This window comes from Etheostoma cragini, chromosome 9 (genome assembly GCF_013103735.1).
Source record: "Etheostoma cragini isolate CJK2018 chromosome 9, CSU_Ecrag_1.0, whole genome shotgun sequence".
In the NCBI taxonomy this organism is placed as follows: domain Eukaryota; kingdom Metazoa; phylum Chordata; class Actinopteri; order Perciformes; family Percidae; genus Etheostoma; species Etheostoma cragini.
Window position 1 is genome coordinate 18,141,219 of NC_048415.1, and position 23,966 is coordinate 18,165,184.

At 39.5% G+C, this 23,966-nt stretch overlaps 2 protein-coding genes across 24 annotated transcripts in view; both read right to left on the reverse strand.

Annotated features, from left to right (window-relative positions):
- Positions 1–83: 83 nt before the first annotated feature.
- Positions 84–7,737, reverse strand: mbd3b (methyl-CpG binding domain protein 3b). 7 transcript variants are annotated; one of them, XM_034882046.1, is made up of 8 exons: positions 7,514–7,635; positions 5,436–5,504; positions 4,720–4,879; positions 2,947–3,084; positions 2,612–2,702; positions 2,266–2,443; positions 1,568–1,720; positions 84–1,379 (listed from the first exon to the last, which is right to left on the reverse strand). In XM_034882046.1, exons 1-7 carry the CDS (start codon positions 7,525–7,527, stop codon positions 1,573–1,575), a joined length of 798 nt encoding a protein of 265 aa, XP_034737937.1. In that variant the 5' UTR covers positions 7,528–7,635; the 3' UTR covers positions 84–1,379; positions 1,568–1,572. The 7 variants fall into 7 exon arrangements, with proteins under 7 accessions (XP_034737937.1, XP_034737940.1, XP_034737938.1 ...); XM_034882049.1 differs by having other exon boundaries at positions 5,475–5,501; positions 7,514–7,542; XM_034882047.1 differs by having other exon boundaries at positions 5,436–5,501; positions 7,514–7,542.
- Positions 7,738–11,407: 3,670 nt separating this feature from the next.
- Positions 11,408–23,966, reverse strand: part of tcf3b (transcription factor 3b) — a 30,302-nt gene continuing 17,743 nt past the window's right edge. For 11 of the 17 annotated variants that reach the window (XM_034882024.1, XM_034882028.1, XM_034882025.1 and 8 more), the window contains 12 exons: positions 23,252–23,548; positions 22,792–22,885; positions 22,569–22,627; positions 21,936–22,011; positions 21,263–21,324; positions 20,871–21,059; positions 19,646–19,757; positions 18,932–19,076; positions 18,655–18,708; positions 17,756–17,991; positions 17,487–17,638; positions 11,408–14,541 (listed from right to left, as the gene is read on the reverse strand). In XM_034882024.1, the coding sequence (XP_034737915.1) occupies positions 17,493–17,638; positions 17,756–17,991; positions 18,655–18,708; positions 18,932–19,076; positions 19,646–19,757; positions 20,871–21,059; positions 21,263–21,324; positions 21,936–22,011; positions 22,569–22,627; positions 22,792–22,885; positions 23,252–23,548 (1,470 nt within the window). In that variant the 3' untranslated portion in view covers positions 11,408–14,541; positions 17,487–17,492. Of the gene's footprint in view, positions 14,542–17,486; positions 17,639–17,755; positions 17,992–18,654; positions 18,709–18,931; positions 19,077–19,645; positions 19,758–20,870; positions 21,060–21,262; positions 21,325–21,935; positions 22,012–22,568; positions 22,628–22,791; positions 22,916–23,251; positions 23,549–23,966 lie in introns of all 17 variants that reach the window. The other 6 variants (XM_034882037.1, XM_034882035.1, XM_034882036.1 and 3 more) reach the window with 5 other exon arrangements.

Below are 23,966 nucleotides of genomic sequence, written 5' to 3' on the forward strand. Positions count from 1 at the left end.
GGGGTGAGATGCATCTCAACACAGGTTTAACCATAGTATTTCCAATACTTTCAAAAGAAAAAAAGACACTAGTAGTAGACTTTATGACATATCGACTCATTTTTAATAAGTAATACAATCAAATTCATTTCAGCAATCAGCCTGCTGATATTGAGAAGGGACAGTCATGATATCATCTGGATACATTATTTACTATCAATCCTTGACAGGGATAATAAAAAATAATAAAAAAATCATTATTCCTCATATGGTAAGTGACATTAAAACTAAATTTCTAAACTGTAATTTGCTGTGTCACCAATTCTGTGCATGAGTGTACCAAGAGGCAACATGTGTGTGGTAACATTGACACATTAAAAAGACACGTGACCTGTAACTGATAGAAACAAAGACTAAACAGCGATGTTTCACAGTAAGCACCTATAATGATTAGGACCACAAAACATTATTGTACAATAGATAGAGGTTTCAATCATTTCTTTGCCATCATGTGTACAGCTCTTTTTACGCTAAGGGTAAAATACCAAGCAGATTTTAGTTAAACACACTTCAAACAACCCTCTTCAAAATGTCTCCTTTAGGGTCAATACTGAACATGAGTCACAGGATGACACACCTGTCATGTACTACAATATTTCTTTGAAATTACAACAATAAAAACTTGACTCTGTCCCCTCCAACGGATGTACAAGGGATTAAAAACTTCACCATTTGCATTAGTAACATCATCCGGCCAGGTTGGCACCGATGCTAATTTAAATTATATCAACTCAGTATAGTTACATCTCAACTAGTTCCACAAGAAAAGACAGTGTTTTGTTTCTGATAACTTGTGGAGTGCATTATAAAATTCAAGAGCCAAAGATACAAAACATTCATTTCCAATCTGCCCAAAACAAACAAACAAAAAGCACCCGGATCAACTTTTTGCTGACATAAAATGTTTGAATTTGACATGATTGTCACAAAAAACAAACCCATTCAAAGCCTTTCAGTAAAAAATACACTTCTCATCAAACACTGAATTTGTCACACTGTAGATACGTTATTTTTTAATATCCAAAAGTTCAAGGGAATTTTTAAAAATGTCAGTCAAAAAAAAAAAAAAACTGAGCTCAGAAATACGGTGAGTACTTTAATTGCAGTTGAAGTCGACGAGTCCCATCCAGTGGAGTTAATGATGAAGAGACGCATTTGAGACCCCAAGTGTTTGTGGGTTCAGGAGAGATGACGAAGACAGTTCTTCAGGTTGAACTGGTCTGGTGTAAGTCGGGTCAAGGTTTAAGTTGGACGCTGATACTCGGGGACAGTTCATCAGGGCAGGACCGCTGTATGGCTCCGACTGCTCATGGTCATGTGTACAGGTCTTGAACAAAACCCTACAAGAGAGGATTGACAATTAGAAGAAAAAAACAAACTTTTTTTTTTTTTTTTTACTGCTAGGTTGCATCTTATATTGTGTAATGATGCAGGCACTATGCTTTTTTTACCTGAAGCAAGCAGCTGGGACAGGTAAAACAATGTTGATTTAGTTGGTTTAGTTTGTCTAAATTGCCCCATAACCAACCTGTGCTATACGCTCTCCATATCTTCACTGCCGTTGCCCTCCTCCTTCAGAGTGTCTCCCTCATTGGCAGCCTCTTCGACATGAGCCAACATATCAGCCATCAGTGCCTCCTCTAGCCTTTTCCTCACACTGTACACCAGCTCCTCCTGTTTCCTACACACAAACACAACAGGAAGCTGTTACAGTTGGCAGTTACAGTTGCCTATAACAGCCACTGAATCAGCAGCGAACAGATGGTGCGTCTTTACAAAGAGCAGGGTCACTTGTTATGGACTGTGGAACAAACTCTGTCAACTTCAGAGGGGGGAATTGGGGGGTGGGTGAAGAAATCTTAAAATTCCAAAGATTTCTCCATTATGTCTTTGTGACTCATCCTTTTCATAGTTGTTACTGTGCTTCAGCATTTAAAATGGAAGCCCATAGCTCATGAACTGGGAAAAAACAGATACAATATGCCATTATTCACACTGACTGTAGTTATTTCCTGTTTTAAAATACACTGAAAGACGATGTTTCACAGGCACACACATGCTGATACATTTTGCTCAGAGCAAAAAGTTCAAATGAGGAACAGAATTTTGGATCTGATATTGATATTGGCTCCAGCACTTAACAAACAGCTTGGAACACCTAGCACAAAAAATAAATTAACAACAACAAGTGATCCTTGTGCGGATGTGTTCCGTGTGTTCGCCCACCTGATGTCCTCATCAGTGACTATGAAGGCCTTGCACAGCGGCTGTGTGGTGTTGAGCCAGACTCCGGGATTCTTCTCCACAGCTGCAGACAGCTGGCCGGTGATGGGAGCAGCGCTAGTGTGCAGAGCGCTCGCAATGGCCGACAGGAGAGTCTTGTCTGTGCAGCCTGGACCAACGCCTGCAGACCCAAACGTGTGGTTAAAGGACATTTTGAAGAAACAACAAAGCTAAAACTCTTCTGAGAATTTGTTACATTTTATACAAAAACATTTTTTTGTGCGATGATGTCACTTTTGAATGTTTTTTTTTCTATCTGAAGAATCTGTGTTTAACTTGTGTGCATTACCTTGCAGACCTTTAGGCAGTTCCATTGTTTTCACCAGCTCCTCCGCAATGTCATAGGCATTAAGACCACTGAGTTTCTTCTCCCAAAATAGCTGTGGACAAAAAATATCAGCTGCAGTCAGTTTTGAAAAAAAATTAACCAAATCATTTAAATGAAAACATTTTGCTTTTTCCAGTACATAAACAAATTATACACCATTAAAATACTAAAACTCAGGTCCGGTCCATCCAGTTTTCAAAGTAGCGCATTACTATCCAGGATTAGCTCAGCATCAGATATCTCGGGTTATGGTTTGTACAGGGCGGTGTTAACAGTAACAGACGGAGAACGTTCACCTGTCTGGGCTGGTCGACAGCTTTCTGAGGGTCCGTCTTCACTTTGTTGTTTGGGTGGTTAGTAACCTTGGTAACAGGCTGCTTAAAGATGGAGGCTGTCTGCCTGACTGGGAGTGACGTGTTCAAGTCAGGTTTGCCCTTAAAAATATCAAGCACAGAGTGAGAATGAGGCCAGGATGGACAGGAGAATGTGAAAGAAAGAGACAGAATATGCCCTGTTATTCCACAAGCAAACATCATTCATACAGCTCTTAGAGGCCTATGTCCGTGCTCAAACAAGTTAACTGAAAAGATTCAGCATATGAAATCTACTATGAAAGAAAAAATTACAATTTTGCTGTCTTTAAGCAACACTGTGCTATTGGGTGCCCTAATGAAATGTACCTCTTTAAGTTACCGATTTTCAACATAATCTGCCATTATATACAATTATTCATTTGACTTTTATACCAGACTTGCCAGAGAATCTAGAAGTCCATTAAAAAGTGATTATTAAAAAACACAATGCAACAACAGCAGTTCGGTGACAACTTATTTTATAAAAGAAAAACCTGCTCCTACATTAGTACTCCAGATCTGATGAGTAGCAAAGTTCCAGAAGATTGAAATAAGTCATCAGTTTTATGTTTTGTCTGACCCACATTAGGCATTTATATTTATTGTATAGATACGTAGTTAGCTGTCTAGATTAATAATAGTTTAACAAGCAATATAAAACGTTGCCTTGTTCATGGTGCTGTTGGACTACAAGACTTTTGTTTTAAAGGTGCAACCAAGGGACCGCAACAAAACTCGCACCTAGGGTTGGTCGATAGGGAGAAAATAAGATATCACGATATGCGTGACCAAATACCTTGATATCGATATTACCGCAATATTCTGGGGTTTACAAATGGTGCTTTAACAAAATATCCACACACTTGGATTTTAGATTAATAATCATCAGTGATGTGGACGTAATGTCTAAGTGGGGAAAAGGCAAATAAAGCTAGAACTGTCTGGTAAGTTCAGAAAAGTACATAACTTTACAGTTATGGCGTTTTTCCACTGCATGGGATCTACTCGACTCACCTTGACTTTTTTGGTTTTCCATTAAGAAAATAACCTGCTAAAAAGGTACTTTTTTACGAGGTTCCAAGCAAGCTGAGGCAATACCAAAAGGAGACGTGAAAACCTGCAGACTACTGATTGGTTGGAGAGGGGACTAGCAAAAGGCGGGGGGTGTCCTGAACAAACCTGCCGTGTTTACCGGTAAATTGTTTATCGCGCGTTTTGGTTTTTGCTGCCTCCAGGTTCATTAAAAACTAATTTGCCTTTTGGCTGTGGCAAACACGGCGAGTATCAAAAGCAACACACCTTCTACATTCTGTGTGTGTCGCGTTGGGTCACGGAAGTTTCCTGGTATGACGACCAGCCACGGCTCGCCTCGCGCATAAGTAGGTACACCGCAGGAGAGTTGAGTCAAGTCAAGGCGAGTCGAGCTGGTACCATTTACAGAAAAAGGCCATAAGAAAACCTTAAAAATGTATGTCATATCCCGATAACCAAAATCTAAGACGATATCTAGTCTCATATCATGATTCTGATATAATATCAATATATTGCCCATCCCTACTTGCACCTATATTGAATTCACTAAATGAGTGGTAGTCTGCAGCTGATGTTTATGTGCACTGCTCGACCTGTTAACATTTGATCAAACTAGAGTTAGTGTGGGTGTAGTGTTGGTGTTTGGCAATCCGTGGCTGGTCATCGTGAGCTTGTTTGCCTCACCTTGTTCTGGTTGTTGTTATCATAACGCAGTCTCTGACGGTTCTTGTTCAGCTTGCTCATCAGCATCTTCCCCGTGCGGAAATCAAAGGAGCTGAGGTCCATCTGGTTACCAAGGTAACGAGCCAGCTGAGGCTTGCTCCGAAACTTCTTCCCAGATGGACTGGCGGGGAGGCAGAGACATGAGAAAACTACTATTATCCTTGAATCATCTTTTAAAAAAACAGAAAAGGTATGAAGACTAAAAAGCAAACAGACGACCACAGCAGCAGGTCACACTTCAAAACACAGACACAGCAGACAAAAAACACAACATGCAACAGGTCAAAAGCAAAAAGAAGCCAATCACATTCAAGTGGGCAATGACACTAAAATCACATTACTTTGTGAAATGGATGCCATCTTTGATGTACACTCTACCATAGCCTTGGTATCTAAGCTGCACACGTTTGTATAATGAGCAGACTATATACAAAAACATATTCAACAATGTTATATTCACAGCATTAAAATGAACCCCTAAGAACCAGTGAACACGTAAACAAGGCAATATTAACACTTGACCATATGTTTCAGAATGGAAACAATATCTCATAAGTCTTAGCAATGACCAACAAAAGGAACATCTGTGGGTGGATACGTGCTAGTAACTCATGCAAATGTATCTTACATCATCACACACCACGGTTAACACCAGTATGAGTGGACAGTTAGCCTACCACAAACTATACAACCGACCCGCCTCCCCCCTCTCTTGCCTCTGTTCCTCATCTTGCTCTTCTCCTCTGCTAAATGAAAACAAATCTGGCGTTGTAGGTTCACTTCAATGGGAAATAAAGGGTATTAACTGAGATGACACCGAGTTGCATTCATCAAAGGCCTCACCAGGAGATGCTACTACTAGGCTGCACGGTTGGACAGACTGCTTCTTATCTTAACACTTAATTGTGAGAGGAACTGGCCTGGCTGGCCTTGTTACCCGGCTGCAAACAGACCCCCACCCCCCCTCCCAAACTTTAAACAGACCACCGTCCCGCCTCATCATACAGCTGTCTGTTTCCGTACGCAAACTCGGTGTCTTGTGCACGTATAAGTTTTGCAAGCCCTCGTTCGTTTAGTACCTAAAATAATAGACATCGCTTTTTCCAGCTGACAAACCCGACTTTCTGGTCACTTCTTCCATTTTCCAGCCCTTGGGGAGAGCAGTGCAATCCCACCTTTTCTTCTCCATTTCCCACGCGAGTAGCCTATAAATCCACTAAAAGTTACTGCGGATTGGATTTAAGGATTTTTTGGATGTCAGGCCTATCGCTTCTTACGCTTTTGTTTCGACCATATTATAACATGCGTCCTCTGTAATGGGATCTCCCTGCTAACAACATCTCGTCTCTTTGTCGTCGCGCAGATCGCTCCGCTGCGGACCTCGGCCAAATCACTACCTGCCTGTAGTTGACTGGGCACGAGGGCTACATCCGCAAGGAAAACATAGGACAACGCGGCTGCGTCGATACCACGGTCAATACATGTCAGGCAGCCAGGGTGAGACCGGAAGTTAGCACACACTTTTTACGGAATAAACGCATTCAAGGTGGGATACGCCTGTATTACTTTATTACATTATTGTTCCCCATCCATATATATGTAATTTTTTTACTACATCTCAATGGAATTAGTTTAAATTAAGGTAACGTCAATATAATATTAAAATCAGAAAATATGTTTCAACAGTTAACTAACTAGCTAGCTATCTGGGTTGAAATAGGCTCCTAACAATCTGAAACTAATATTAATTTAAAGTGCGCTCTTTAGCTTTGCGGTGCTTTCAAAACTAGGTCAAAGTCTCCCCATTGAACTAAAATATTCTGGTAAGTCTTTGAATATGACGTTAGTTTAGTTTAATTTTCAAATTTAGCTCTTTGGTTATCTATAGCTTCGGGTTATTTAACCTAATCCAATTCAAGAACCAGTCCCTGATAACATCACGAGAAACACCAGCATTTACAACAAAATAAATTATTGTTTATTATTGTCTTTTGTTTTGAAATGTTTACCGGAAGTGTTATTTTATATTGACCAGCTTGACACTAGAAGCTAGCTCCACATCAATGTTAACCTATGGGAAACATAAATTAGGCTACGGCTACAAATAGTCCGTAAATAGTAATTACGCAGATGCCGTGACAACAATAATGGACTCCGCTGATTAATTACAAATACTATATGTAGTAAAATCGCGTTCCTCACTTGTAGCATGCTCTGTAACACAAAATGTGAAAGTTCCACGTTAGCTACGTGAAACATGAGAGCAGTTTCACCACAATGCCTACCCTTGTCATTCCGACTTGGAGCCGGCTTTTATGAATGAACAAAGTCTATCTTATTGATAAAACACAGACACCATTTTTGAAGCACATCATGCATTTGTGGAGGCTTTGTGTGTGTAATTACGATGCAGAAAAAAATGCGACCCGCTTTGTATGGTTACAATCTGTCGAAATAGCACAGTGTCGACGCAGGGTACCGACTCCATACTTAACTCAACATTAGCTGTAAATATCAAGAAAATACAAAAATTATTAAAGCATATTTAAAATGATGCTACAAATAAGACCGACATCCTAGCTGAAGACCACAGCATTGCTATTTGCGAATGCGAAACCAGAGAGTGCAGCTGCCTAATCGGTGATAAACATACTTTCCAAATATATTATTAAAACGACATATCGCGCATCAAACGACACGATTACAATGCATACAGTTGTTGGTGGTTTCATAAGCCTTCACGTGATATACTTACTCGTTTTTATCCATCTTGAAGACACTATCTCGCTTTCTCCCTCTCGCTATGTTAAATCCCTTCTCCCCTCTCCTCTTTCAGTCCCCTCCCCCTTCGATGGGAGAAATGAAAGACATTATCCACGCAAATTTCGCACCCTGGCTGATAACGTGAGTATAATGTCTGGGCGAAACTGGCGTATTCTCAGGTTGCAACTAGGCCCATAACCATCGGTAAATATGTGTGATTCGACATGAATTATGTTATCACTGACTTTACATATACATTTTTATTTCACAATACTTTTACTATTAGTTATGACCCGTTGACAAATATGAGGTGTACAAAAGCCTCATGCAAAAGAAAAATAAATCAGCATTGAACTCAAAATAGATAAAAACAAACTCTCAGCAAACAATTTAAACAAAACTTTTTAATAGTTGGCATCTTGCAGAATAACTGGACACATTGGAGCAAATAAAGATTTATGCACATTAAATAATAATGCATCAAAAACCGCATTTATGCAGAGTGGATCTCCTAGTCCAAACTCCTAACAAGCCCTCGATGACTGATTGTTAAGCCAGGGCATCACATTTAAGCTTGCTTGTGTAAGCAATCCACCCATGTGCCCATTCCCAAGCTCTGGTCCTGTAGGCAAGACACACAGCCCATTCGTTAGCAAATTGTACATGGACACATCAGTGTGTAAGAAAAGCACATCCTTTCTGTCACTGAGGTTAGATTTCTAACAAGACCACATCCAAGTAGGGGTTGAGGGGTATGGTGGAATTGGCAGTGGGTTGGGGATGGTGAGGAGGGCTCTGAAGGTGTATAAACTTTAGTAAGGCTTGGAAATATCAATATAATGTCTGTAGTGTGATATCAGAATGGGTAGCATGGATATTGTTTGGGATTTAGATTGCAATATAGGTAATACTGATATTATACTTGATTATTGTAGGAAAGCACAAATGGCCAGTACCAAACATGTTGCCACATTATCCAGAATAATGAACAGAGTGAACAAAATGTCTAAATTTACCATTTAAAAATAGTCAAGCTCTAACTACTACATCCCAAAAATATATTTGAAAAATCGAAATTGAAATAAATATGTCGGGCTCAATGCATACTTTTTCTAAACCTTTATTTTGTCATAAATTGAGTCTGTTTCTATTCTTAAACTAATCTGACCCTTTTGCAAAGCTTTCAGATTAAAAGCATGATGCCTTTATTTCTGCAAAGTTTTCATCTTAACAAGTTTACAAGAGCTACATGAACTCTATGGCCTTTATCCTGCATTAAGCTTTTGTTAGTGAGCACTACAGATGTTTTGAATAGCAGGGACGTCTGGCCTCAGTATGAGGTTGCTTTTACAGATGCATGAGTTGAGTTTCTACAAACTGCCAAGTGTATGCAAGGTAACCGAAACTTGAATCAATACTCGAGTGTGTTAACTTGAATGTTTGGTTCCTACACCTGGCATGGCCTACACCTATCTGCATCTTATCATGAGTACATGGGTGGGGCTAAAGCTAATGAGAAATCCAACTGTACTTTGCAAACACAGTGTGTGAACAAAAGCGCAGTTACACAAGTTTTGGTTATACTAGCAGTACACTCACAATTTAGTTGTGTGGGACTTTAGTCATCCTTGCTGAACTTCCCTTTAATGTATGGCACATAGTCCAGGACCAATCGCCAGTCTGTGAAGTGAACGAGTGCCACCCCACCAACTGTTCCCCAGACAGCCATATTTGGTGCCCTTGATGGAAAATACAATGGGATTCATTGATGGGATTGACTGTAACACACGAATCAAGAGCAACTTGGATAGTTATACTCCTTAATTCAGGTGGCATGATGTTCTTACACTTTTGTCAGGACAGCATTTTTATGTTTCAGCATGCAACCTTCTCCAAGGCTATGCACAAACTGACACAGTAATGGTGGTTAACTCACAAAAAACTACTATATTCTTTTTTGGGGGGGCATTTTCAGCTTTTATTTTTTGACAGGACAGCTGAAGATATGAAAGGAGAGAGAGGGGGGAATGACATGCAGCAAAGGGCAGCAGGTAGGAGTCGAACCCTGGGCCACGGCTTCGAGGAGTTAAGGCGCTCTACCAACTGAGCTATCGGGCCAACCCATAGTCAGATTCTGAAGAACTGTCAACTGCTGCAGTTTGAACTTACAAAAAACAATTTCCCCCCACCATAGTCAGTGGTTGCTATTTTTACAGGATCATTATTATAATAAGTATCAATTATAAGTCATAAGTTTTGTGACTACTGACAACTACAACCAAATGAAACTAGCTTGAACACACAACGCTGGTTTAAGTAGTCGTACATTGGCAAAAGTGAATTTCTGATTAAACAAAGGGTCAGAGAATTAGTGTGCTGATAAAGGTTTTAAAAATTGATATGTTAGTAGTCATGTTCGTTTATTTGCTAACCAACAAATCAATTGATAATTCACTGTGTTGCATACGCCATCTGAATTTTTCTCTGTGTGCACATTGCAAGGTCAATTATAGTGCTGTGGTCTCAATATTGTTTTACAAAAACAAATAGCTGTCAAGTATAATTTCATCATAAGGCGCTAACATATTTGAGGAAGAAAATAATGTTACAAAAACTGATAATATATACATTTAGATTTTGCATAATTTTGAGGTTTATCAGACTTATACAAAGAATAGAATATAATGCCTTTATTGTCATTACATATAAGTGCAGTATCTCTGCAACGAGATTGAAGCAACCTGATGAAATATCTCATTATCTATACACTATGTTTGTTTAAAAGAATATGAGCAGTTCTGTACTGAGATAACGGTGAGGGGTTTAAAGTAATTTAAAGCTAGCTAAGTCAGTAGAAAATAAACAAGCAGGCTAAGCTAAAGTTAGCTAGTAAGCCTAGACTGTATTATGCGAAACACAGAAGGACACAGAGGTGTTGATAGCATTTTGAACATTACGGAAGTAAGTTACTCCAAAAATATTTCTAGTACAGTAACGTTACTCCACCTCTGTTGATTAAACTTACCACGTCCTCAGAATAGTAATGTACTTGGTACCGACGAATTTATGTAGTATTTTCTGAATCATCCTGACCTTTCAGTTGTAGTTCTTTCACTATGTCCTTTAGCTAGGCTACTTCTCGAAAATGTTTTCTCAATGATGGCCGTTAAGGACCCCGGGCTGCCTTTTCTTATGCCTGGCATAAATAACCAACAAGCTGCGTGCAACAGCCTCTTTAACTGTCTATGGCAACAGCCACGGGTCATTTCAGGCCACCATTTCAAAGGTCTCTGTTGACAACACAGATTTGCTTCTGCGTATTCTGCCTTAGGCTACCATGTGGTAATACATTAATAATAACTACATATTTAAATCCTGCACATGTTGGCTTTATGAAATCAACTAGAATTATACTTGTATCACCTCTTAAATTTATATGTGGTGCTTTGGTTGCATAATCATGAAGGATTAGTTCCCTAACCGGCTTTGAACAATGGCAAATATGAACAAATTCATTTTCCGAACTACAATAAACCCTTTATTACATTGTTTTCCTTTATTTTCCTTTTTATGTATACAATATTCAAAAGCCAGACATTGGAAAAGGTATAATCTGTTATTAAAAATGGCACATTTATTGCTACATTACTGTTATATACAGGACAGTTCTCAACTATATATATTTTTATATATATATATATATATAAAAAAGAAAAAGAAAGAAAAAGAGCAAGAGAGAGCGAGAGAGAGATTGAGTGAGGCACCCCGAGGACCCTGCAGGAGTCAACAGTGTCCTCGCTCCCAAGATGTCAGGCTCTGTACCTGTGAATGTATTTTAACACTCGATAGTCTCCCCTTATAGTTCAACAAAGATATGACAAAACTGTTGAAAGCAAGTGTTTTATTACTGCTTTCTTATACCAAAACAAGTTCAAGCCCGTCAACTTAACATTTTTCCATCATAATATTGTAATTTTCTCTAATTTTCTGACATCATGTGCTCCTGCAGTGGTCGGCTTGCTTTTCTGCAGATTTCATTGTGTCTGTCATGACTAGTGTAAAGAAAAAAGGTCCCCCCCCCCCCCCACCCCCAAACAAATAATTTGAGTATGTAGGCTGATAGGATGCTCACAGAATACTAAATGACATCAAGTCAGATTTCCTTAAGGAACAAACCAGCAATATTCAGTACAATTATTGATCTTGTAATATAAAAAAAAAAAAAACTTCAAATACAACTTTTTGAAAGAAGTGATTAGAACTTCTCACAAAAAGTCACTGTCAATGGCATCAAAGAGCTGGAAGAGTGAAAGGTCAGGAGGTGAAAATAGTCACTGGAGACAATCCTGAATGTACTGAAAGTCACTGCAGCAAAGGGCTTGCACTCCGATGTACAGAAACTTAAAATGCTCCAAGTCATTAGAGGTTCCAGCTACGACAGAAAACAAAACTCACTCCCTACATTGAAACTGAAGCAACACGTACACTGAAACATGTTAATGTGCAGCAAAAGCAGACAGACATCTGAGCCAAAAGCAGCATCTCTTGAACCCGGTTGTCAAGTGATGTCAAATGATATAGCAATATAGGGCAGATAGAAAGAAAACTCATGACCTGGACCCATGACCTTAACTAAAACAGCAGTTTGGACAATATAATCCAGTTGAATAATTAGAAAAAAGGGAATAAAAACTGAACAAGATCTACATAACATTTATTTATTTAACTAGATACACTGAAAGAAAATCTCTTTATACCATTTAAACTTCTTCCTGAAAATTGAAAAAGCATTAGGAGAAGGGAGGGTGGGGGAATGAACAAGTACCTCTTTAATCTCCATGATATATGAAATGATATGGATCACAAAATAAAACTGTCTTAAATGAAAATACAAGTTCAGGCACTGATAAGGTATCACTCTCCCATCATGTTGTCTTAAGTCTTGAGAATGAAAAGGCCACACTATTGATTTGTATAGGTCTTTTTCTTCATCTCTTTTTGTAGAAATTAAACACGACGTGCTCTACCTCCCATTTGTGATTACATGTTGGTAAAAACCATTCACAACATGATATGACATGGGAATAACATCACAATAACACTGTTTGTTCTCCATATTAGGTTATCCATTACCTTACACCCAAATACGGACGTCTGCCTCCAAATAAATGTGCAGGCTATATGACGTGAGCTGCACACTGAAAGCCAAACATTAGAAAACTGTGAAATGGAAACTAGTATACTGTACTGACAAAACCCAGGAACACAACTTTGAAAATGAAGGTGATCCACATTTGTATGGTAGCTACATTCAAATACCAGTTGCATAATTACTGTTAGAGACAAAAATATTCCGACATTTTTCCTCAGTGCCTCACTGCTAAAGTAAGAAGACTTCAACAAGACGGTGGCACAAAATCCCCCAAATGGAAAGAAAAAAATCATCTGGGTAGCTGATGATACACCTTACAACTAAAACTGGAATCAAGGATACACCAAACGCTTTTTCATTTATCATCTATTGACCCTTTTCCTCTGCCATCACGGTGTCAAATGTCAAATATCCCTCCTTATTCAGCTCATCTACAATGCGCTCTAAACTTCAAACTAATATTGCCATTTATGTAAAAAATCTACAATGTATAGACTAACAAAAAAATATATATTTTTTTATATATATTTAATTTTGAAAAATGAAACATCAGTAATGTATGAGGTGAATTTACACATCACACTTCTCTCAGTAAGAAGTGTGAGAACAAACTTACTCAGGAGGAAGGTGAGGGGCTGTAATTCAGTGGGAATGCTCATTTAGGAAAAGAAAGCCTCTGTTACGCTAAGGCTTGTCTGCTTCAACAACTGTGAACTGATGAGATCCTTTCATCAAAAGGAACCCAGATTTTTTTTGTCTTTTACAGAATATCAATTAAGGAGGAAAAACATGAGCCGTTAATTCTGCTGGCATTGTCAGAAAACCATTTTAGGTAAGTAAGAGCACTGAGTGGTGCTGATCACTTAGCAAGCGTCTCCAATGGCTTTTGTACAATACTTTCAGGGACTGAAATGCACAACAGGTTGACACTTAACTTTTAAGCTTAAACCTATACAATTGTGCTTTGTCTTGTCTTAAGTATGCTTTCGTACATAAAGCAGTACAAACACCTGGACCTATGAAAGGGGATTACTGGAACACTAGAATTTGTGGTCAACAAATGGGAAAAACAGTTTTGGAGTTGACAGACTACCACTTGGATAATTCATAACCTTCAAGGAAGGAGTCTATTATTCCAAGTCTCCAAATGCCTCGTGGGATGAGACCAGGCATCAGTCAGAGACTTCCTCTAGGTCAGAGTTCCCGTCTTTTAAAAGCTGATTTTGAACTGTCAAAGCTTTGACGTTTCCATCGCCTTCCCGTCAACACTTGCTAATAAGGTTAAGGAAAAGTCACTGAATTTAGACAATTCAACTTCAACTATGGGCTTGGTTACATAACATATGTAAGACTGTACCATCACGCTGGGAATGACATACATTAAAAATAATTGCTCATACACATAAGCAATCCCACACAATAAATGTTCCTCACATGTAAAGCAATTTGCTTAAATGTCAAATAGAAAACATGTAACAATTAGGCACAAATCCTTGATTCAATTTGTGTTTGTTTAGCCTCTCGGCAGTCACCTCTCGGCAGTGTGTGAAGTCCCAATTTGTGGCAGGACAAAATGTACTCCGGTATTCCATCATCTTGTGGAAACCAAAAAGAATTTTTTTACATGTAAAAACTAAAAAAAAAAAAAAGTTCTTCACATTTGAGCTTGTAGTCATGGTTGGGAGTGCGACAAACAGGCTGTGTCAGTTTTGGCAGTATGCATGTGTGTACGAGTGTGTGAATGTGCATCTTGAAACTTGAACGGACAATACACAGACATGTCCACATATACACACACACTGAGAATAATGGGTGGAAGAAATCTGTTAAGGCCACATCCTTTGACAGCCAGGGAAACACCACCAGATCTGTAAAAAGCAAGGACCACAAACATTATGTTGTAGTATTCCTTTACATTAAAGACATTAACAAAATATTGAAGAGAATACTGAGCCATTTATACAATTTTAGAAATAAGTATTCACAATGATTCAACAATAACACCAGTACACAACAATGTACTGATGAGCACCCCTATTTAAACACTCAACACAAGACGACGCAGTAAGTACAGAATAGGTTTGACGTGTTCCAGGAGAAAAACCTAGAGAGAGACTAATGAAGACATACAGTGAGGAAAATAAGTATTTGAACACCCTGCTATCTTGCAAGTTCTCCCACTTCGAAATCATGGAGGGGTCTCAAATTGTCATCGTAGGTGCATGGCAAATGATTTTTTAAGTATTTATTTGTATGATACAGCTGCAAATAAGTATTTGAACACCTGTCTATCTGCTACAATTCTGGCCCTCAAAGACCTGTTAGTCTGCCTTCAAAATGTCCACCTCCACTCCATTTATTATCCTATATTAGATGTACCTGTTTGAGGTCTTTGGCTGCATAAAGACGCCTGTCCACCCCATACAATCAGTAAGAATCCAACTACTAACATGGACAAGACCAAAGAGCTGTCCAAAGACACTAGAGACAAAATTCTCCACCTCCACAAGGCTTGAAAGGGCTACGGGGAAACTGCCAAGCAGCTTGGTGAAAAAAGGTCCACTGTTGGAGCAATCATTTGAAAATGGAAGAAGCTAAACATGACTGTTAATCTCCCTCGGACTGGGGCTCCATGCAAGATCTCACCTCGTGGGGTCTCAATGATCCTAAGAAAGGTGAGAAATCAGCCCAGAACTACACGGGAGGAGCTGGTCAATGACCTGAAAAGAGCTGGGACCACTGTTTCCACTGTCACTGTTGGTAATATACTAAGACGTCATGGTTTGAAATCATGCATGGCACGGCAGGTTCCCCTGCTTAAACCAGCACATGTTAGGGCCTGTCTAAAGTTTGCCAACGACCATTTGGATAATCCAGAGGAGTCATTGGAGAAAGTCATGTGGTCAGATGAGACCAAAATACAACTTTTTGGTCATAATCTCACTAACCATGTTCGGAGGAAGAAGAATGATGAGTACCATCCCAAGAACACCATCCCTACTGTGAAGCATGGGGGGGTAGCATCATGCTTTGGGCGTGTTTTTTCTGCTCATGGGACAGGGCGACTGCACTGTATTAAGGAGAGGATGACCGGGCCATGTATTTCAAGATTTTGGGGAACAACCTCCTTCCCTCAGTTAAGAGCATTGAAGATGGGTCGAGGCTGGATCTTCCAACATGACAATGACACACAGCCAGGAGAACCAAGGAGTGGCTCTGTAAGAAGCAGATGAAGGTTCTGGCGTGGCCTAGCCAGTCTCCAGACCTAAACCCAATAGAGAATCTTTGAAGCGAGCTCAAACTCTGTGCTTCTCAGCAACAGCCCAGAAACCTGACTGATCTAGAGAAGATGTGTGTGGAGGAGTGGGCCAAAATCCCTTCTGCAGTGTGTGCAAACCTGGTGAAAAACTACAAGAAACGTTTGACCTCTGGAATTGCAAACAAAGGCTACTTTACTAAATATCACCATTGTTTTTATCAGGTGTTCAAATACTTATTTGCAGCTGTATCATACAAATAAATAGTTTTTAAAAAATCATACATTGTGATTTCTGGATATTTTCTTTTTAAGATTATGTGTCTCACAGTGGACATGCACCTACGATGACAATTTCAGACCCCTCCGTAATTTCTAAGTGAGAGAACTTGCAAAATAGTTCAAATACTTATTTTCCTCACTGTACATCAACAGGTGTTTTGAATTTTGGTTCAAGTGAAGTGGTGAACGTTTTGAAATCAGTCATCTCGCACAGTTGTGTAGACATCACAGTATTAATCCACATATTAACCCACATTCCTTCCCACTTTTGGTGTTCCTGCGCATTAACTAACTAGCTATCGGGTCGCCTGTGAAAGAACACCTGTAGTGTTCTCTGTCCTGTTGTCTCCGTCATGCTGCTGGCCCTACGTATCCATACATCCATGCCCGTAACGTTACCGGGGTTAGCTTCTGTTTTGGGGAAAGAGGGTTTGGAGTTTTTACCTTGTTAAGGTAAACTACGGTAGCCCCCAAGTCCAGCAGGCTCCGTCTCACAAGCTATTACTCTACCAACTGAAGTTAGTTGCATTCAATAACTTCTTCTGTGTTCTTCACCGTGGCCGCCGCAATAGCAGTTAAAAAAATTTAAACTGTAGACAAATGTCAGAAGTGTGGACTGGCGCTGTGTGGCCGGGCGCGGGAGTAAGACAAGAGACAGCAGAGGAGAGATCCAACACAGGCACGGCTTTACAGAAGAAATGAGTCATGTAACGCTAAATTAAACCATATCCATATAAACAGCATTGCAGCGGATAGAGGACATTAGCACCGGTGCGTCCTAGAGGAGCTAACAGCTAACAGACGGTACGAGCACCTACTAGCACTAGTCACTGCTGTTGTCTGAAAACAACAGACGGGACAAAATGTTGCATTTACTGGTAAACTGGTAAAGCTTGAGACCGACGTATAACCGACTGCTCTGTTGAGTTTTCCTCCCGTTACTCTGTCCTCTGTGACTGTCTACATCTTGAAACTAAGCTGCACGGGGTGCAGGGAACTACTCTGACTGGCTCATGAGCAGAAAGGGTTTTACGGAGCATCAGATTGGCTTTTCCAAAAAACTCAGCATTCTATGAAATGACGCTTTAAAAAAAAAATTGCTCGATCACGCAAATTTTATCGTGGGAAGTCAAAATCGTGATCGTGATTAAAATACGATCACTTGTGCAGCCCAATGTATTATAACTTTAAAGTAATTGTGGGTAAAAAATACCTATAACATACTAAGTGATACATCCTAAATAATCCATTCAGTAGCCAATCCTTGAGGCCTACCTGGTGTTACATGTGGCCAACTGGGTTGTGGCCATCTCCTCCCATACTAGGATGGCCTCCTGAGAGCTGCATGGGTGCTTCAGTCACCACCCCAGACACCTTCTCCTCCTCGCGGCGTTTTAAACATGCAGCCTTAGGGTTAAGGTTACGCTCTGACAGAGAAAAGGGAAAACAGAAACAGGCCTTCTCAGTATAAAACAATTATTGGATTTAATAGGAAGTAAACACAACTGTGATTCCCATTCATGATGTGCTGCTGGCAGACTGACCTCTGACTTGCTGTTCTAAATTGAGGATGACATTGACGGCTTGGTGCAGGATGAGAAGTTTGGTCTGAGGTTTGTCGTGGCTGAGGTGCAGCTGGCACATCCTCCCAAGCTCTTTAAATGCCTCGTTGATGTCCCGTACTCTGAGACGCTCGCGGGCATTGTTAGCCACTCGCCGTTCCTTCTCACGCTCCATCTTTACCTCAGGGGGAAGGTCCTCGTCATCTTCGTCATCTAGACTAGTTACAAAAAGAGATGAAATGATAAAGCCACAGGCAGAAAGAAAGTTCAAGACACACCATCAAATACCTTAGTGTGACCTTATGACTAGCATTCATCTACTTTAAATTTAGCATCAATAGCAGGGACTGTACACCCACAGTTAAGCTTTCTACTGAATGGATGCACGAGAAACAATAGACGTGGGAGAAGTTAAATGCATACTATATAAAAGGGAATCCTTGAAAAACATTATCCAAGAAGCAGTTTCTCCCACTTCAGATGGCCCATTGATCAAAATATCTTTCCACAAAAGTTGTAAACATTCATAGTATGCTACACTGTATGTGTTGTTTTAACAACAAATCATGTACTTTGAGAAGGGAAGGCATAATAAGCCGTAGCTTTGTGCTTTGGTCTTCAAAAAAGTTGTTGTGTTGTTTGGTTTTCTATTGTACGGTTTTGATAGGGGTCAATGTTTTTCTATTATTTTGCAAAATGCATTTCCATTATAAATCTCATACAAATTCAGTGATGGATAATATATTTGTGTAAATTTTTTATAAATATATCATTTTAGAACTATGATTCTACCAATCAAACATTAGATTTTCGACACCAGCTTCATAATGTTCAAGAGTCCACAAAGCACAAGAAATTGACCCTCTATTGGAGAAACTTACTCATCTTTCTGGTCTGAAAGGCTAGAGAGCATCTGGAGTGTCAACGCCTCCTTTCTGAAAGCGTGACATGAAGGGAAGGGGATTTCAACATTGTTAAATACCTAACAGTCTGGGCAATCAGTGGGGAACACAGCACAGTCTTTGTGGGATACATTTTTTTATTTCATGCCATTAAATTCAGTGAGTGCATTTTTTTTTTAAATGCAGTTTTATAAATTTTTTGATTATAACACAAATCTAGAGCACAAAGACTAGAAAACAGTAAGGACCACCTTACCTTCGACTGCGTGCTGCCTTGGTCTCCTTTTTTTCGTCTTCAGATTTGTCTGCCACAGATGAGTTTTCATCATCCTCTTTGTCTTCTCTTTTGATGTCTGAGCTGCTGGAGGAGTGCGTGGAGCGGGCCAAACCACCAGGGAGACCTAGGGACAAACCAATAGATGTTGGGATGTTCCAAAGTACAGAATCATCTCCTAAGACGTGAAGTAACACAACAGATGAATGTGGAATGCTAATTAAGTTAAAGCAACACTAGAGAACTTTATGTACCTTAAAATAATATTTCCAAAATCATTTCAGTGGTTCATCAACTCGTAACAGGGTGAACAGCACTTCTGCATTCGCGTAGCGGCCTTCTACCGTCTATAACCGCACTATGCAAGTTTGCTAGATCGGGTAGAGGATCTGTAGTTCCATTGAGACATAACGGGACAATTCCGCTTACAACCTGTAGGAGGGCCGAAGCAGGAAAAGTTCTCTAATGTTGCTTTAAGCAGAGCTTATGGAAGAATTCTCAAATGCATATCACTGTGTATGTACACGAGCTTTGCCACAAAACCAAATGTTTTGATTTTAAAACCCTCACTCAAATACTCAATCATGATTTGACTAAACACAAGACAAGTTATTTTGCAGTATTACTGAACAACAACAACAACAACAACAACTAACATGCTCTACTGTAAGTAACAAGATATCTATTTGGGCTTACTGGTAAAGCCTTCAGGCTGGCCAACTGGCGGTGTGGGTCCGGATGCGTGATGACCGTGCAGAAGAGTGCTGCTGGGAGGAAGGCCTGTGGGCTCCTCGTGTTTCCCTCCCTGCTAGTAAAGGTGGAGAAGCATGATGTTGACAGACATCACAACTACACCCTTGGGAAAACAGACTGCAAAGGTTCCCAAAACAAAATGCATTGGTCCAACTTCAAAACATAAGAGAAAATAGCTTAACATTTCCACAACTGTGTGATAGCAAATATTTATTCATTGGTGTAGCTCATTAAAAATGTTTTAGGTTTTTTGCAAACATCTTTTTGTGTAACAAACGTTAATTAAAAGGAGAGAATCCCAATGGCACCTTTCATTGTAATTTCTAAGCACCTACATACATAGAAACAAAATGTACGCGTTGCATTTAACCCATCGTATATACAGGAGCAGTGGGTAGCCACAGTGTGTGGGGACCAACTCCATTTGTCTCACTAAAACAAGAGTTTAAAAAAAAACAAAAAAAAAACACAGGTCCCATGGTGTGACATTTTCAGTTCATGAGTTTTTTTTATTAACATTAATATGAGTTTACCAAGCATGGCTTTGGTGCCCCAGTGGCTGGAAATAGCAACAGGTGTAAACCGGGCCCTGGGTATCCTAATTTGCCTTTTGAGAAACTGAAAGCTCAGATAGGCCAATCTGGAATCTTGCCCCTTATGTGGTCATAAGGGGTTACCTCCTTTCTCTGCTTTGCCCGCCCAGAGAATTTTGGCCTTTAATACAGATTGCTTGCAATTTTACTTTTGGCCAGGTGATGGCACAAATGATAATGTTTGATATTTTTTGTTTTGTTTATTTTTTTTGTAAAATGAAGGTACCCTATCAATCAATACTTCAAAGTGTCTTTCACGTTACGGTTCTTGTGAGCCATGCTACAAAAAATATATAGTATGTTTATTTCAACTTCTTCAACCTTTCAAGCTTCTTCAGCAATGGCTGAAGGAATGAGCATTACTTCCAACACATTTCAATCTCCATTATGTTAGTAAGAAAAACGTCTTGCAGAGAGGTTTCAGAAGTGTTGATTGATATTATATATGTGATCAAACTAACCACAAACACAAATTAAGACCTTTGTTTGCTTCATGTTTGTCATTTACCATCAGAAGGCCAAGTCTCTTTTAAGCACACAAATGAAACCAAATTAGAGCCGAGTAGGTGACTCACCATGGCAGGATGTCTGTTGCTGAGGGCAAGGCTTGCATTGGGAAAAGCTGGAGAGAGGCCCCCGAGGCCCCCGTTGTGTACTGCAGAGAGCAGGCTGTGCATGTCGGGGGCACCCTCTAAGCCCTGGCCCACAGCATGGCTACGCAGTACATGGATGGCCTCCTCCAAACGGTCCTCCATTTTACTCTGCTTTATAAACACAATAAGTGTGAACTTAGATATCATTATAACCAAATACAAGTCAAAGAAACAGTTTACGTTACAAATCCACAGTATGTTTTTGAGAAATAATTAATTGCACTTTACTGTGTACTTAACTAAAATAAGAATTTATTATGGCAATCTCTCTCTTCAAATTAACTTTGATGTGGCAGAAAAATGTTTTAACGTACCAGTGTGTGTGCTTGCCCTTCATAGTTGGGTGTGGTTGGTCTTTGCCACTGAGACTGAGCTCCTGTAGGAGAGAAATATTGGCAAAGTGTATAGTGGTAATTCTTAACTGTACAGCAGATGGAGCTGCAGACACATTTCTATGCTGAAGAATATTTAACATGCAGAGGATCATTTTTGCTCCAACAATTTCAACTGATTTAATTCTGTGTGCCAAAAACAAGGTTGCAATCAAACTGAACAAGTTAAATAAATTGGACAGATGTAGGTATTCTGTGGCTGAAATTGAAATATTTTCCAAATTTGTGGTAGCATGAGTGAGAATAAAGCACAGGATAAAACCACCTGAACTGAGTTTACCAACCTTCTGATTGGCAAAATTTACTCAGCTGTTAGGTTGATAAGAATCTTGCATCAAAGCAAGATAGTACCTAAATGATGCGGGTAAAATAAAGACAAGGTCTTTCAAAAGACTAATTACTGTGTTTATGAAAATGAAGATTTTTTTTATATTGGCTTTGACTGGTTTTAGATGACACATTACTGGGGGGGGATTGGAGATTAAATGCCTTTAAGTGCCTCGGCATAACACATTAAAACTTTAAAATGTTGACTTTTCATATACAAGTTACAACAATTTGAAGATACGATCTATATGTAATAATCCCACTGTACCTGCAATAGCCTGAGGAGATCCAGGAGTAGATGGAGCTGAGGAGAAGTTATTACTAGTGTGGTCCGACGGGTAAATCTGAAAGAATTGATCCAAGCAACCCGACATTACGACACACCTTAAGAATACATTACATTGCTTTTCATTGCATTTTTGTCAAACAGTGAACTATGGCTGAACAATGTGTCACCACAATACATTTTTCTACCATATACAATATTTAATCAAAATCGGACTTGAGACTTGTTTTTACAATTTAAAACCGATATCCGTATATCCAGATATACAAAACACAATGCATCACATCACATTTCAGAATACAACTATTATTAGGTCCTTCGATTTAACACTTTTTCACTTAAGGTGTGCCTTCACCAAATTTTAAAATTGACGTTCATCAGTTTTGAATGAACAACCAAAACAATGCTAAACCACTGGTGAAATCTTTGTCTGCATCACCATTCTTAGTTAAATTTGTAATCATTTGTTCTCTCTCGACCCAAATATACATTAGAGATTTTCACTTCAGAGGAAATAAAACAAAATTATTGTAATTGTTTCATTGCCCGGCACTAATTTAAAAAAAAAGAAAAAGAAAAAAAAGAATAACAAACAGAAGAAAAAAAAAAACTCACTGAGGCAAGAGCCTTTCCAATTTCATCTCCAGAACTGCCAGCTGTGGTGCCTCGGTTGGCTGCAGAGACAAAATAAATAATGTGAGTCAGATGATCCGGTAATTTGTTTTTGAGAAGAAGAAAAAAAAAAAAATGACCATGGGACAGACGATACCAAGATACTAGTGTGATGAGTTCATTTTAAAAAGTTTACTTATTTTATTATTTACTCATTAAATCTTACCCATGATGCCTTCTCCGTTGATGGTGGGTGTGTGATTGTAGGTGGTGGGGGCCGAGTGGAAGCCGTTGACATCGCTGCCATGAAGGGGATAGTTCTGTGGGGACATAGGCAGGGGTTGACGCTTCTGGAAAGGGGATACAAGTAGCTTCATAAGGCACAGACCCCTCACAGAAAAATAAAACAAATGTGACAAATGCTTCATGAAGCAAGATTAAGGTTTATTTATTCGACCTTCTGTAGTCCCTAAAATGTTAAAAGGTAATTTAGTTCATACATCTCATATGATATGTGGTTTGACTAAAGAAAAAACTTTCTACATTTTTGAAGAACAGGCTAAAGTCTTTCTTCTCAATGAAATGTTATCCCCTTTAGTTCAACACATAATTTCCTTACAAGCAACACTAGAAAATGTGAGCCATATTAAAAACAAAGCAATAAATTATTGAAAATTGATACATACCATCCGGTCCTGTGGGTTAATTGCAGAGAAGGAGCCTGGCTGTCCAACGTGAGGAGTGTTACCCAGCATGGCGGAGTAGCCAGAAGACGACCAGGGGTCTTCTGAGAAAAGCAGAGATCCATTTGCAAATATGAAAACACCTTCACAAATAGCATCACAGAACAAATGACTTTCAGTGATATTATGTGAAAGGTTACCTTGCATATAGAAAGACCCGGGGTAGACAGCTCCAGGTTTAGCACCAGGATATCCTCCATTGTCTCTTGCATACTCATCACCAGATGTGGAAGCATATACCTAAACAAACATGCAGACAGTAAGCAGTTAGACTGGGACCTGTAAAATAAATAAATAAATAAATACACACATTAAATAAGATAAAATAAGGTAGTTCTCTTTTGTAGTCCTGAGCCTCATGAGAGACAAAGTACTAAGGTATCGTCCACCCTGTCCTTGCTTTTGAAAAGTGCTTAATTACACTAGCTTCAAGTGGCCACATGATGGCAAGAGGGAGTCTGCCGGCAGTGGAGGCAAGCCAGCTTCTGTGGAGGAGAACACAGCAGCCATGCCATGCTGGGCACAGCGACGGCTTGAATCCCAGTGCACAGTGAGCACTTCCTCTAGCTCCCAGGACCCTAGTGACATCACCCTGCCTAGCCTGCAGCACCTTCTTTTTACACTCAAACACACACACACACACACACGCACGCAAACT